Source organism: Adiantum capillus-veneris, chromosome 11, assembly GCF_014529385.1.
Source record: "Adiantum capillus-veneris isolate H3 chromosome 11, ASM1452938v2, whole genome shotgun sequence".
Classification (NCBI taxonomy): Eukaryota; Viridiplantae; Streptophyta; class Polypodiopsida; order Polypodiales; family Pteridaceae; genus Adiantum; species Adiantum capillus-veneris.
Genome location: NC_140941.1, coordinates 56,874,235 through 56,890,725, shown reverse-complemented (window position 1 = coordinate 56,890,725; position 16,491 = coordinate 56,874,235). Strand labels below are relative to the sequence as shown.

The 16,491-nt window shown below is 44.3% G+C and overlaps 1 protein-coding gene across 2 annotated transcripts in view; it reads left to right on the top strand.

The window, feature by feature from the left end:
• Positions 1-13,199, top strand: part of LOC147447281 (uncharacterized) — a 73,171-nt gene extending 59,972 nt beyond the window's left edge. Inside the window, exons 3-8 of one of the 2 annotated variants that reach the window (XM_086523131.1) lie at positions 10,287-11,339; positions 11,443-11,604; positions 11,718-12,021; positions 12,118-12,182; positions 12,259-12,381; positions 12,454-13,199. In XM_086523131.1, the coding sequence (XP_086379257.1) occupies positions 10,287-11,339; positions 11,443-11,604; positions 11,718-12,021; positions 12,118-12,182; positions 12,259-12,381; positions 12,454-12,930 (2,184 nt within the window). In that variant the 3' untranslated portion in view covers positions 12,931-13,199. Of the gene's footprint in view, positions 1-10,286; positions 11,340-11,442; positions 11,605-11,717; positions 12,022-12,108; positions 12,183-12,258; positions 12,382-12,453 lie in introns of both variants that reach the window. The other variant, XM_086523130.1, reaches the window with a different exon arrangement.
• The last annotated feature ends 3,292 nt before the right edge of the window (positions 13,200-16,491 follow it).

Here is a 16,491-nt window from a genome sequence, read left to right as displayed (position 1 = left end):
CATTGGCCATACAATGTCCGACCATTTGCAACTTCAAAAACAGGGGCTCAAAAATAAAAGAAACCCCATTAGAAAGAAACCAACAACTAAAGTTAGCAGTTACCACGTCCTCGTGACATAATTAACAGCTGCCACGTCCCCTTGACATACCCCCTCTTGAAATCGCAAATGTCCTCGATTGCATACCATGTATTGCATACGCTTGAAGGTAAAGCTGCAATACATTTGGTGACCTCGGACAGTTCATGCGCTTCCATCCACTTTCCATCTATAGGTAGATAGTTCTTGAACTTCACCACATAGCATGTTGCAACGTGTCCCTTAACTTTTTACCTGTGCAAGAGGCTCTTGCCTCTGCAAAAGAGCATAATTCCGCAACACTGTAGCGTACTACCCACGACTAAGTAACCTCAAATTTGAAGATGATTTGCCAATGCATCAAAGAATCCAAGCAATCGCCTCAAAGAATCGGCGAGCAGCTTGCCACTTGGCAGACTCACATCACTCCCGCAGGAGATCTAGTGGCCAATCTACCACCGTGAGACCCTTCCCTATCTCATCTTGGTTCATACTTGCAAACCCCTTAAAACCAGCAGAAAATCAACCCTAATTTGACCACTTTTTGGTAGGGCGAACATGCGGAATTTCCTGTCTGTGCTGTGAGGAGAAACCCTCTTCCTTGATTCATTCATCATGTCAGTCATAGTGTATTTCCAAGTTCCTGTACTTTGTGTCTTTACCCAAAACAACCGAGGCTCACTTCTTGAGGAAAAAGTGATTCATATCCCGGCAATGGAACTATGAAACCGGCCCGTGGGGCGGTAGGCTTTGGCTTTCACCCGAAATTCTTTACTTTAGACACACACAGAGCACTTTGCAAAGGAAACTTGCGACGGGAATTGACACTTGAATACACACACGGCTCGGAAGCTAGAATGCCCCGAGTAGATGCCGACAACGTGTAGGCCCCAAAATTGGCGCCCCTCTCGGTATTTCTTTATTCTTTGAGAGGGTAAATTACAAAATAGAGTCCTGGTAATCCTTTACCTGTATCCCGCTAGATACTACCTGATTTGGCCAAAACAACCCCAAAACTTGCGTGAAATCAATTCCCCTGCTAGATCTCACTTGCACTAACGTAAACCCTCTAATTCCTGTCCAAAAACAGTAAATTCAGCTCCCTGTATTTACTGGTTTTTGCCTTGCTTTCAGTCCCAAACAGTCCCCTAGCTGTCCTCTGCCAGTGGGCACGATTCCCAAGGGTTCTGGCGTCCGTATGGCTGGAAAACAGTCAATTTTTCTGCGCATACACAACGCTGAATTTTCACCTGTACGGTGAGGTTATGACCCTCACCGATGCCTGCTTTGGAGTAGCAGCTAGCTACCCCTGTTCCTGTTCAGGGAGGCTCTTGCCTCAACACAAAAGCATGAACCCACACAGCTGTACATCAATCAAATGAAGAGCCTTTTTGTGGGGCAGCACATAACTGCACGTAGGGGAGAGATAGAGAGAGCAGTGTGTAGCGTGTAGGGCATCACTCCTAGCACCACACTGTACATGAGACGGAAAGAAAGCACTATATAGCTCTTAACCTGTGAGTAGGTTCTCAATGAAGAATCCCCCCAGCATAAATCGAGCGTCCCCTCTTCTGCCCTTGACTTGTAAAGCATCTGTGAACAAATAGATGCAAAAGGGAAAGATTTCCATGGCTGTCAAAACCTGCGTGTCGTTGAAAAGGCAGAAAAACAGCCCTGTTAACACGCATCTGATGCCTTTCAATGCTGAAAATGAGCTCCGTAGTCCTAGATAAAGTCATGGGAATCTTAAAAATGGAGTGAAATGGCTGAAAATCAGAGTATCAGCCTCCAAAACTGCTCCAAAAAGTCAGTTACGAGTTCTATTCTCCCAAACTTGGTAAAATGGCCAAAAAGTGCCACTTGGCACTCATGCATGCAATTTTCCGGCATTGGGCTTCCTGCTTGAAAATCTCTCAACTGGTGCATCAATTGACTTTGCAACAAAGTAATAAAATGTGCCCCTTGTCATATCGGAGGTAATGATGCGAACACATTTCACGGCCCAAAATAGTAGCTTCCTAATTTTTAGGAGATGCTTTCGTTGGGCTCCCACTGGTCATCTCACCATCTATCCTCATTGGGACCGCATCCAAAAGTGCAATGTGGCCCAACTGTTGAATACTTTCTATTGGTAGTCCCACCTTGACTTTATGCCTTTATTGAGTTCACTTCCTAGTATCCACCAACTTGCTGAGTGCGACGGGGGGACCTACATGATCTTGCACTGAGCCTAAACATCCTTTTACTATAGGAATTCCAGTGCCGACCAACTTCCCGTCTGCGGGTGAAACTACCGTTCACATTGGCCATACAATGTCCGACCATTTGCAACTTCAGAAAGACTCAAGAGGGTCTCAAAAATAAAACAAACCCCATTGTAAAGAAACGAACAACTAAAGTTAGCAGTTGCCACGTCCTCGTGACATAGTTAACAGCAGCCACGTCCTCGTGACATCATCTACCAACACGATTTTCGGAAATCTGCCACGTCATCAGCAGCTACGCAATCTTGTGTGTGTGTTTGGGTCTTGCTTTATTTCCTTTATGTGCTTGGGGCCCCATAGGACGGGGTCCCCATAAGTTGGGAGGACTTCTTCTTCTGCTACTTGCTCTTCTTAGGTTTTAGGCCCCTCGGCCAGCATCTGCAAGTTGGCTCCCTTCTCTAGCGCTTTGACACGTCTGTAGTTTGTGACATCTGTCCTTAAAAGAGAGTAATCGTTGGCGATTAGAACATATTTGCAAAACAACTCAAGTTAGCTCAAAAATTTCCGAGGGACAATCAGTTTGCTCTTTTTGTTAAGGAGCTAGCTTCTTCTTTCGGCTCTTTTGATCAAGGAGTTAGCTTCTCCTTTCGTCCTGATCGGAACTCTCGATATTCCGGCGTAGCCATTACACCCAGACCGTACTGATCTTCCACGGGTGTCTTGATGCACTAAAATTACATACCCGGGCAATCTCATCCAATTAGGAATATTCAGTGGTTGGCACATCACAATGCAACACAAATGCTACATATGCATGTTACAAGCCATAGAAACATAAAGCCACCAATGAACACTCCTCCCGTATAACCTAACAAGGTCCGGGCCGGGAGATATTCAACGACTCCCTCATCACTCCTCCCGCATAACCTAAAAAGGTCTGGGCCGGGGGATATAGAGGCCTTTTACAACCAAACGCCCCCTAGACCGCAGCCTGCGTCGTTTGGAGGTGTTGAGAGTAACCACTGCTTAGACTTCTTCCGCATAACCATCCAGGTCCGGCCCGGGAGTTACAATAACAATACTCACCCTGTAAAATAACCACAAGGATCCGAGCCATGAGTAAAAACAACACTTTTCAATCATCATTTCTCACTACTCCACCCTCGAGTAAAATCACCAATCATTGAAACCGATATTAAAACCAGAGTCAAACATTTCAAATCGGCACCAAAACAAGTTCAAAACAGATACCATCCATTTCAAACAAATTTTCAAACAATATTGTCTAGCTATAAAGAAAAAAACAAGTAGAGAGAGTTCGTTCGAGGTTTTGTTCGGACAACTGAACTTTGAGGACGATTGGCTTGTCCTTCTGCATCACGTTGATGGTTCGGTTGCGAACGTGGAGAGTCGCATCATTCTTGTCGTGCCAAGGCATGCCCAAGAGAACGTCGCAATTGCCCAACTTCATGATGTGGAAATCAGCTTTTCCATGATATTCTTGAATAGTCACTGGAAGAGCACCAATGAGCGGTACTACTTTCTGAGTTTGCCCTGTGGCTGGCTCAGCTTCAATTTCTCCACCCTCTGCATCATAATCAAAGTGCATCTGCTTTGAGAATTCTGGATGGATGAAGTTCTCTATAGCTCCGGGGTCAAAGGAAATAAGGGCTTTGAAGCCACTGGCTTTGCAGTTTTCAGGAACATGGTGCAGCCATCTGACCTTGATCCAATGCAACCGCCTTTGCCGCTGCCATTGCCCCCCCCTCCACCACCACCACCGCGACCAAGTCACAATGGTTGGAGCCCATATGGATACCCTTATTATCTATACCCGGGATATGCGCGTAACCAACCCAAAGATTTCAAAGATGGCGGTACGACAGTTAAATTTTTCGCTTTTTTCGGGGTGAAAGATCGCAAGAAAGCATTGCAGTTCCTACAGCAATTCGACAACATCTATGCTTTAGGGAACTATACAGAAGAATCCAAGATTTCTGGAGCATCGGGATTTCTTAAAGATAATGCTATGCGATGGTGGAGTTCAATCGCGACACAACTACATGCTCCAAGGACGTGGCAAGCTTTCAAGACAGTTTTTGCATGTAGTTACATGCCTTCTATGTTTGAAGTCCGGATTTTGGCAGAGTCGGGCAACTTGGAAATGCTTGCCAGCATGGGCACATATAACCAAAGGTTTCTCGACGTGTACCTTCCGGTGTCCTTTATATCTGTTCCCTTGGAGGCCCAATGCGAGCGATACACCATTGGACTACCATCACCATTGCAGGAATATTGTCTCTCCAAGCAAGTCTCCACCATGCAAGAACTTATGGACCATGCTTTAGTCGGCTACAAACTGATGAAGGGAAAGCTAGAGTTTACCACAGAAGAATCTCTGACCACTAACCACAACTCTCGCTAGCAAAGAACAAATTCTCGAGTGTGTCGTGAAAGTCAACCACAAAGGCCTCATTTGACACCTCAACAACAAGACACCTTACTACAAGAATGCTGATGTTTTGGATGCTTTCAAACAGGACATAACTATTTTGGTTGTCCCCAACGCATTGACGGACCCGCGGAGCCGATTCTCGCGTCAACGGTCGACAGAAACCCAGGACCATCTCCAGCCAAATGAGCTAAACCGGCTATTGGATTAGTACCTGACATCTATGGCATACGTCTTGAAAGTACAAATGAATTGTGCAGAGTATATGGCAAAGTCAATGGCTTCAAAGCCCTTATTTTCTTTGACCCCGGAGCTACAGAGAACTTCATCCATCCAGGATTCTTAAAGCAAATTCACTTTGATTATGATGCAGAGGGTGGAGAAATTGAAGCTGAGCTAGCCACGAGGCAAACTCACGGGGCAAACTCAGAAAGTTGTACCGCTCATTGGTGCTCTTCCAGTGACTATTCAAGATTATCATGGAAAAGTCGATCTCCACATCATGAAGTTGGGCAATTGTGACGTTCTATTAGGCATGCCTTTGTATGACAAGAATGATGCGACTCTCCAGGTTCAGTACCGAACCATCACCATGATGTAGAAGGGCAAGCCAGTCGTCCTCAAAGTTCGATTGTCTGAACAAAACCCTAAATGAACTCTCTAGTTGTTTTATAGTTAGATACTTTTGAACTTTGTTTGAGAAAGTTTTGTTTGAAGCTTTGTTTGCTGTGAGAGAGTTGCCAGATTATCAGTTCTCTTCATTCAGGGCTTGAGGAATGAGACTCTAAAAAAGCGAAATTGACGACAGTTTCGGTTCGACCGTCGACGTAACGATCGTCATAATGGTTCAGCAGAGCAACAAGCCTCTTCCTCGGCTTCCTCCACCTCTCAGCCCAACCGCACAGGATTGTGCACAATTTTTGGTGTTCCACACAGGTGGTGTGAATGCCCGAAGTGTCCAAACCCTTCAAATATACGACAAAATTCAAATATGGAGTCATGTACAGATTCAGAACACTGTCCACCTCCTATAAAGGACAAAGGCAAACAGGCAGTTCGTGCGATGGAAGTGAATGTTGAACTTTGCTCAAGATGAGTGCTCCGAACTGTGCTCAAGGGTTCCTTTTACTTATGGAAGGGAGAGCCTTCTGTTCCTTTAGTGAGAGAGTGCAATGGACACAAACAAAGTGGTGAACACTGTGAATGAAGGTACTGAGACTGAGAGATAGAGAGAGAGAAGAGAATACGACACCGGGAAAGTTGTCAAACCCTCCTCAAAGGGCCCCATTCTCTATGGCGAGAGCGGTCTACTATTGATTGCACAAATCTCTACAATGCTTGGACTTGCCGACGATGTCGACGACGACGAGACGGGCTGAAATCTGAAAATGCTAAGGGCTGAAATCTGCAAATCTTTATCTATTGAATTCTGACTCCATGTCTGTGACGATGGCGATGACGACGATGCAATGACGACGCGTTGAAAACGCAGATGCTGAAATCTGCGTTTTCCGGCTGAAACTGTGAACTTTGCGGGAACTGACCGTGCGGCGAGGATCTGCCTGCAGGAAGGTGAGATCAGCGAGGTTCGGGACTTGTCCTGTTGTGGATCCATGCTGAAAACTGAAAACGCTGGTCTTCTTGTTGGTTTTGTGGCGAAGATCTGCAAAACGCTAGGATGGTATGCTGATCCAAAAACTCTAGGGCTGAAAATGGGTCCTGCTGCAAAACGTTGTGAATCTGATGGTGCAAACCACTAACGCTAGTGCTGGTCTGTCCTCTATTGCTGCCGGCTCATCTGCAATGCAAAACGCTAGGCTGTTGGTCTTGTCCAAAAACGCTAGGTATCTTGGGGGCTCTGCTGAGAAGTTGCCTGTTGAGCGTGTGCTCCTGTTGCCTCTTCTGCCAGAAAGTGCTAGCGTTAGGTTTCTATATATAGAAACTTAACAAAATTGCCCTACCTAGTTCCCAACAAAAAGTCATTTAAAATAATAAGTGAAAAATGTCAAAAATTCTATGCACTGTAAAAATGCTACTGATGGGTTCTGATGGAAATTTGATGATCATGCTGTGTGCAACCAGAGGATATGCATCTACTCCACGTGATTGGTCATGCACGGTCTGCGAACAAACTCACAAAAGTGCCAGATCACTTCCTATTCTAGACTGACTTGACTGAACTGAAGCCTGGTGATGCTGTAGCTTGTCCACGGACACGTAGGGTTGAATGTGTCACGTGACATCGGGTCTTGCTAATTTTTATCACACCAAAGTTCATAAGTTCTTAGATATTGCTTCTCCTCTGACGGAATTGACAAAGAAGGATAATCTACATTGGACTCCTGAAGCAGATAAGTCTTTCAATGATCTTAAGCATGCTTTGACGACAACTCCTGTCTTAGCAATTGCAGATCCTACTCAACCATTTGATGTGATGACCGATGCTTCTGATCAAGCATCAAGTGGCGCTCTCATGCAAAATGATTGTGTCATTGCTTTTGACAGTCGAAAATTTTCAGCAATTCAGATGCGATACCCAATATATGATAAGGAATTTTTGGCTATCATACATGCTTACCGCACTTGGAAACATTACCTTCTTGGCGCAGATTCAGTGGTTAAAACAGATCATCAATTTTTGACGTATATTTTTACTCAACCAGTGATGAATCCTCGTCAAGGAAGATGGGTTGAATTTTTGGCAAATTTTCACATGGTTATTCAGTATGTGCGTGGTCTTCAAAATGTGGTAGGGCCTAGACATGCACGTCTTGCTAGAGGCTCACAAAGGTGCCATGCTCAGTCCTAAGCTAAGACTCATGCTAGACTATGGCAGAAGCATATCTACGTAGCCTAAGTGAAGTGCGCACGTGACAGGAGAAGCCCAGGAACCGTCATGAGAATGATCAGAAGCGTGTCAATGCATGAACGTGCAACCCAGTGTGGCCAGGTGGTTGAGCTGTGTAAAACTCCAAGAAGGCCAATTGTAGCAATCTGCACTGTAAACTCCTCCGAATAAAGGAGAACCAGACTAAACAGTCTGCATTGTAGAAGCTACCGTAAGTTGCAACAGTCACCGATGGTGTCCTGTCAGTAGGTAGGGTAGTCCAAGATGAGGGGAAAGCCAGACTCAATAGTCTGCGCTGTGAAGGGCCTCTGAGAAGAGGTGTGGTCAAACCAAGTTTTCTTCATCGTGATCGTCCTGTAGAAGTAGGGAAGCGAGATTGAGAAGTCTGCGTTGTGAAGATCCTTTGAGAATAGGAAAGGCTAGACCAATCTGTCTGCGCCGTCTTGCCTGTATCTCCTGCCGCCAATCCTCCGGTGTCACCCAAAACAGAATCCGCGCCAACAACGCTACCAAACCGCAATTTGGTGTGGCTCTCAATGTGGATGAGCTGGGAGTGGCCTACTGCCTTGGTCGAGGGATAAGTCTGTTGTAAGGTTACTGAGGGTTAGTGTAAGCAACTCTGAAGGTAGCAATCCAAATCAGGAGTGTAGAAGAGAAACTGCATTACCATCCAAGCCAAGCTTCGGGTGACGCCGAATGTAGTCGCGTACTGATGCCTGATCTCCCGCATCTCGCAGGTAAACTCTCCAAAAGAGTCTAAAGAGCTGAAGTCCCACTCCAGTCTGTAGATCCAAGCAATGAACCTGTCCAAGATCCTCTCCCTAAGTCCATGTAGATGCTCTTGTGTAAGCAAGTGATTTGATGTGTCAAGGTCAAGTGGTAAGTGTCTGTCCACCCAAGATGGTGGTGTCTTCTCTGGGAATGTCGGAATCCCATATGCCATGAGCATGGCCATATCTCGTGGGAGCTCCTCTGATGAGTGCATAGGTGTGTCCATAGCAAACCACAAGTCACCACACCCTCTAGAGTGCGCAACCGCCGAATGATGGCTGGAATGAATGGATCTCTCAAGGATCGTACGCCCGTAGATGATCAAGCCGATGTCGAAGATACCATGTACTGCAGCAGTCACTGAGAGACCGTACGGACCACCACCGGATGGTGTCCTAGCAGGAGGTAACTTCATCCTTTGTGAAAAAGTCAACCCAAGAGGCTGCTATCGACCCAAAAACGCAACTGCGAGGTGATGAAAACGCTGCTGTCCAGCGATTTTCAGTGTCCTTGTACGCTGCCGGCATGGTCCGGAGTGGTGCAGAGGGTGTAGGAAGGATGGTGAATCCTTGGCACAACCCCAGGTGGGCTGAAAACAGCAGGTGTTTGTGGCTGAAAACAGTAGATCTAAAGAGGATTCTCGCCGGCAAGGCACCAAATGCCATGGCCGGGTAGGTGTTGGCGAGATCCGGGGTCCAGAAACTGAGCGCTGCCCTCTTGCTGCGAAAACGCAGCACCTTTCCAAAAACGCAGTTGAAGATAAAAAAACGCAAATGGATTTGGAGGGGTTTTCCGCAACAAAAAAGTCCACAAATGGTAGGTGGCTGCTATGAGGAGAAGATCAGAACCGCAAGTGGGAATGGGATTCCCGCGACAGAAAGGCTGCTGTCCATCGCGTGCCTGGTCCTGGCAAAAACGCTGGTAGATCTGCATGAAAACGCTAGTCTTGGGAGGAGGTCCTGATGCCGATGATGAAGCACTGTCCCAAGCCATGGAAAGCAGAAGCTGTTGATACCATGTGATGACTGACCTCTGATACCATGTGAGAGAGAGAGAGAGAGAGAGAGAGAGAGAGAGAGAGAGAGAGAGAGAGAGAGAGAGAGAGACGCAAGGTGTGGCGGAAGAGAGGGCGATCAGCTCTCCATGACTACCATGAGCAGAAGACCCTCAATACAATTAGTAGGATGGAAGTGGGTACCCCCTTGGCCCTATAAATAGGTGCCCAAGGGGAGGTAGGGCAAGGCCTGATAAAAATCTCCAGACTCAAACAGAAAAATGATATATGGAAATATATGAGGGCGCCTGGACAAGGTGGGTGGCCGGACCAGGTACTTCCTAGACTATGGGTGGCCAGCCCGGAGACATACTAGCCGTACAAGTATGGCCTTAACCTATGAAGCAGCAGAGTGGTGTAAGTCTTAACACATGCATAGTTTTTAACTTTTTATAATGTGTGCGCTAAATACTAACATTAATCTGCATACGTCATAATAACCTGTGTTCGCCGGTGCTGGGGTGCACACGCACATGTTGACATGTGATTGACATAGACTGCCCTTATTTAGATGTATGACATATGTGTACGGCGTACGCTGATCAATAGGTGGTGACTAACCGAAAACTCACTTTTGGAAGCACGGAACTGCCGCCGCAGCAAAACACTTTTAATGGAGACTAAAAATGTGCCCGAGCAAGTCGTGTCTGCTGTACCTTGGTCATTTGTTTTCTATGTAGAAATTTCTTGCTGCTGTGGCCCTAGTGATTGAGAAATAAAGTTGTTGTCTTCCTGCGCAGGATACCTGCCACAACGAGATGCGCGTAAGGTAGGGATGCATGAGGATATAAGTCGTTAAATACTTGGGCACATTGTCTTTTCAGACTTGATAGTATTCCAAACACCGTGCAGGAGTGTAATTATGGTGCATCTTTGCAGCTAGGAAAGCAGCATCATAGTAACGGGGATGTCAATGTGGCTGAAAGACAGCAATATCTTTTGCAAAAGCAAGCAGAGTATAACTCGTCTGCAAATTCATCGGATGATGACGACCGCCCTCTTAGTATTCGTTTCACAAATGAGTCACTCACTTCAGACTCGCCAGACGCTTTGACCGATCAACCTAATGGTCAGCTCTTAGGGGATGATATGGTGAGAGCCAGTTACCAAGATCGAACACCATCAAATTCTCCTTCACCAGCTCAGGATACATCTCTGCAAGATGCAGATGAAGCCTCTTTATTCTCTACAAAATTCTCAAAGGGTGCAGTACAAAATCTACAGGAATTGGTTGATGATAGCATAAAGTTTAGTCCCAAATTTATCCAGACTGGCCCTTCCCATTCAGCAGATTTTTCCTCCCCAACATTATCTGGTCCCACAATTGATTCCAAACAACCAGGTTTTATGAAAGTGGATTCTGCATCACCACCTTCTGAGAGGACTCAAAATGTGGGTTCTTCCCAGCCTATCCCTTCTTTCAAAACTTACTTGGGCTCCCCACCCATTTCTAATAACAAGGCCTGTAGTTCTGTAGTGTCAAAATGCCAGAGTAGTCTGGCCAACCCACATGCAAACAGCAACAGTACGTCCAAGTTTAGGTCTAAAGCAAATGAAATGAAGAAAGCTGATGTCATGTCTGGGGATCTCAATGAAGAATCGACCTTTATGTCTTTACAAAAAGACACTAAGGAGCTGTCAAAAGTGGCAGGTAGTGGAAAGAGTCCAGCTGTCAGGGCTACATCACATCAGAAGGTGCCCAAACAGAGCGGACAACTTTTGGACTCGGGGGTACATGTGAATGCACGTGATGAAAATTTGCTGCAAAACAGGCATTCCTTAAAGCCCATGACAACCAACAAATCAGAGAAAGCAGGACTAGCAGCTGGATCTAAAAGTACAACAGTACTTCTGTCTCCTAGTCATGCAAGCACTGTGGATGTGCATATGCAGGGCATGGATTCTATGCGTCCTGTCCTGAATGATGAAGAGGTAAGGTAATCTATTGAGTTTCTGTTTAATAGCTATCCAGAATCTGCATTCTTTGAGCAGTTTCTCATATGCTCTGGCCAATTGGTGTTGGTATTTCTCACAGCTTGCCTTGTTACTCCATCAAGAGTTGAATAGCTCTCCCCGTGTTGCACGTGTGGCTAGGGTAAGGCAAGGTGGCGCAGGTGCCCACCCATTTTCAACCAAGAGATCGGCCATGGCTAACACCCATGTTGCTTCCACTGCCACCCAAAAGGACCCTCATCTGGTAGGCAAATCACTGATTGAATTTTGTGGTGGTTGTGTTACCATCTCTATTTAAGATTGATGAGCGCCAATTGAGTTTCAACTTCATTTGATTTTGTTTCTGCTCTCGTTTAGATTTACAGGCGGAAAAATAGAGAGGAGACGCCTGGAGAGGTTGCTCGTGGTGCTGATGAATCTGAAACTGGAGATTCTGTGAAACATGGTGCTGGAATCTCGACACAAGGTGGGAACAGGAAGGACAAAGATACAGTTGATAATTCCAAGGTCCCTCCAGTTCTGACTGCAACGGAGCTTACTAGGCATCTCTCTCCAGGGTCAGTTGTTACTGATCGTCAACCACATAGCGACTCTTTTGGTGCAACTGATATAGACGATTTTGAAAGAAAAACTTCTACCGATAATATTCTTACGTTACCAGGTATGTTTTCAAACCTGCTCATACTCAGTGCCTTCTGCATTTTAGATAATCTCTTAGGAATGCCTTGGCTGACGTGGGTTTTTCCAGGGCTCATAGAGGACATTCTTAACGAGAAGGGCTCCAATGCATCCTATGATCTTATATGTGAGGAGGTTCTCCCTGTATGTTCTCATCCTTAACTTTTAGCTTGATTTTGTAGTTTTGAGTTGGGAAGCTTCAATAGCACCTCTTTTGCAGCATTGGTCAAAGCTTCGGAAGCATAATGGTGAGCGATATGCTTATACAAGTCATCGGCAAGCTGTTCTAGATTGTTTGCGAAATCGTTCAGCATGGTCACATCTAATTGATAGGGGTCCAAAGGTGGTTCCAGTTCTCAAGGCTTCTTATCTGATTTTGCATGATAGGACTAAGGATTGATTGTTTTCTTTACAGACCAATTTAGGAAGAAAACGAAGACGCCTCGAGTCAGCTGTGGTGTCTGAATCAGAGCATATGGAGCAGAGTTCTCACTTACACGATGGAGGCGAGGACCTATCTTTCAAGGCTTCTAAGGAATTTGAGGTTGATCCAAATGAAACCTGGCCACTTTCTGACAGCAATAAGGAAGCTGATTTAAGTTTGCCAGAGGAAGTACCGAAAGGAAAGCGCAAGGCTAGACGAGGAAGGAGGCTTACTCCCCAATCCAGGGGACATGGGGCAAGAGCCCAGCAGGGCAGGAGTGAACAGGTAGGCGATTCTGGGCAAGGGATGGAAGACGATTTTGATCATATGGTCTTGCCCTTTTGTGAGGAACCTGCAAGCAGCAGTGAAGACGAAGAGATTTTTGTTCATCGAAGTGCAGGCCGCCACATCTCCAGACATCGGGGAAGTAGTGATGACAGTGATGATGATGATGATGTGGAAATATGACCCTTTTATGGTTTTACACTTTTTTGGGGTGGCTGTATTTTTATGTAGCACTTTCAACACCCCAGATCGTTGAGAGGCCTTGTATATTTTTAGACGCAACTCAGGTAGTCGGCCGCTTAGATGTCATTATTAACATATGTACAGTATAGTCAAATAGAAGATGCAGTTTTCAGTAATCTAGATTGAAATTCAACTTTGGGTGGTTCATATCTTACCCTGATTCTTTGTTGCGACATGAGAATGAAAGACCTTATTACTTGAAGAGTAAATATTTTGATTCTTGTCTTGAAACCGGATCTCTGGAAACATGGGAGTCGACCTCATGCTTTTAGGCTGTTCAGCTTTTACTGGCTTGCAATCAACAGGGGCACACACATGATGAGTGGCAAAAACAGTGGCAACTTGCAAGAAATCTATCTAGTTTGGCATCACTCCTTGTAGGAAAGTGCCCATTGTCTTCTTCAGCGAGGTGTCCCATCTTTCAATAGCTTTGCTTTGCCAAACAATTTCCAAAAGTGAGTGCTCATCTTGATCGATCTGATGCATGGCTTTGTGATTGTTGCAATGTTGGCAGTGTTGTGGAAATTTGGTTGCATGTGAGTGACCAAGAAAAGCATGAAAAATTTCATTAATCAAGGGGTTTTAGTAAAGTAGTGCTAGGTATGTATGGATAACCCGAAATTTAGCTACATGAAAGCATGACCCTAAGCGGAAGCCTGTGATATTTGTTGGAAATTATGCCCAGGAATTTTCATGTTTTGCGACACAGCCTGGCCAATGCAGATTTGTGGCAAAATAGGCTTGCTATTACTAGAGCTTTGTGTGAGAGGGTATGCAAGAGAACCTGGGTGGTCTGAAGCGCAAGGAAAAGAGAAAGGGAGTGATTGTAGGTGCTAAAGTTATATTGATCCTAGTGATTTAGTCTGGATTAGTTGGCCAGTTGATTAAGCTGAAGTGTTTGCTTGTTAGTACATCTGAACGAAACTGTGTGTCCATGTCGTGTGCTGTGGTTCGTAGGATATATGACATGTATTGGTTACGCTGATGCATCTGCATGTTGTGTAGGCAACTCCATGGTGGGCAGATGGAACTGACTCGGCTGATGTATCCATCTGTCGATCCATAAGAGGAAGAGAGAAAGTGTCCATGTCATATGTCTTACCAATAGGAGATGTTGTCATGCATATTAAAAAATGCATATAGAATGATACAGTAAGCGAAAATGGATGGTAGATAGATTTTTCAACAAGTAGGTGTAGCCTCAAAGCTTGCAGGTTAGTGGTACAAATTGCTACCCTTTAACAAGCCTTCTACTTGATGCCAAATGCTTTGATTCAGTCAATGTGCACACATGATGTGAACCCAAATATCGATTCAAATCACAGCTTTGTTCTCTTATGAGAAATGTGTCATTACAACTGTGGTATATAATTAACAATCATGGAAGCAGTAAATTGACAAACTGATGTCATATAAAGGCCAAATTGCTTAAGGCAGCAAGGACTTTGTATGTATTCTCCAATTTGTCACACATATTAACTGAACGAAATTGTAAACAGTCTTGCCTCTATAACATCGATGACCTTTTATCCAAATGAGCCTATTTCATTGTTCCTCTACCTTTTATAAATTTATAGAATTGAAACCTCTGCCCCCTTTACCAAATGAGATGGTGAATGCCTTAGCTAAAAAGGCAATATCACTTGCTTTTGAATGCTTTGACATCATGCACAAGCCCGAGTTGAACTGATAATTTCAACTCGGGCTTGTGCATGATGTGTAAGGCTTTTGACATTCCTCAAGAATTGCATTTCTATATAAGTTGATACATTGCTGAATTTATAAATATTTGTGGACATTTCCCAAAGAGAAAAAACTTTGCCTTATTCATGTAGTCTAGTTATACAAAACACCATAATTATACTGACTTTATGTAGCAACCTTTATGCATCTCAAAATCAATCTTGCCTTAAATGGTAATTGTTCTTTGTGTGTGGTTGGTGTTGAAGGGGAGGGTGTGCTACCTTTTGGATTCACTTTTAGGAGTAACACCTTCTGTTTAGTAGATGGCTAGTCTACGAAGCTCGTGAGACATTAAGTCTATCACCCGTGTGTTTATAATAAGAATGCTTGAATGGTATTTGAAACCTGGCACATAATGAACTCCAAGTAGATATGCATGGGACACATTATGGGATGAGGGATAGTAGAATCCTTTAAATGAAATGCATAAATAATAAGAGGGCAAAAAGGCGAAAACTGATTGAGTACTCTTTTGAAGTTGAAAGGGGAAGCAATTTTATGACCAAGATTTTGGGGCATCAATATGTGATTTTTGAGGATATCTATACTAAGTACCCAAAAAAGCACACCAATTTAAATATGTCGGCGATGGTATCATCTTGGTTCCTTTGATAGCATTGTGAAATAGCCCAGGATGTTTATTTGATGAAACCAAGAGCTTCTTTCCCCTACCTACATTGGGCATACCTTACAATACATGCATCCTCCGAGATGTAACATCTTGCAAAGGAGGCTTGCTAATGATTTTTTTTGCTCTACCCACATACTAACGATGTTTCCATGAGTACTTCATAGTTGGCAATGTCAACATGTATCACGAGTACGAGCTGATATGATATTTATTTTTAGGAGAGAGAGAGAGAGAGAGAGAGAGAGAGAGAGAGCACATGCAATGGTTGTTTTGGGGAGGTTCTACCTTGACAATACATAGTCTTGTAAAGGTTCTCTATTTTGATCCTTACAAATGTGTCTTCCTCGCAAAGTGTTCAATGAACTTGGAGCCGCTCTTGCCGATCACACCTCTATTTGGAAGAGAATGGGGTTTAGGAGTGCCTTTTTGTTTGGCACTTAGAATAGTAGTATTAAGAAAGTAATCAAAGAGGAGCTTTTGAATTCACATGGGCAAAATATGCTAGTTCTTTCGCCAAAAAGAAATTTAAAATCTTGCACAAATATTACGTATCTATGAAGAGAGCCAATGTGAAGATTCCAAATCTATAATCTCCGCTCAAATAAGAGATTGCATGTAGAAGTCCTCGAAGGCCAAAAATCATAAAAGTGTTCATGTCCTTTTTGGAGGAGAAAAATGCATCCTTTGACCGCTCTTACACCTCTCTCACATCCCCAATATTGTTGCACATATGATGGAATTTAAAAGCTTGCAAAAAATACTACATATGTATGAAAAGAGCCTGACGTGAAATTCGAGATCTATAATCTCGGCTCAAATAAGGGTTTGTACATAGAGGTTCCCGAAGGCCAAACATCATACAAGTGTCCACCTCTTGTTTGGGGGAGAAAAGTGCATCTTTTGACTGTTCTTACACCTTTCTCACACACACAACATTCTTGCACACAGGACGTACACCTATTGCCAAAATTTCAATTACCTACATAATCTCATGGAAAGTTAAGAAGCTTGAACTTTACTCTATCATATCACTTGTGATTACCTCGCCTTTTCAAATATCCTCCAACCAAAGCATTCTCAATCACCACATTGTTGAATGTGGAAAACCATAGACATAATTTGATTCA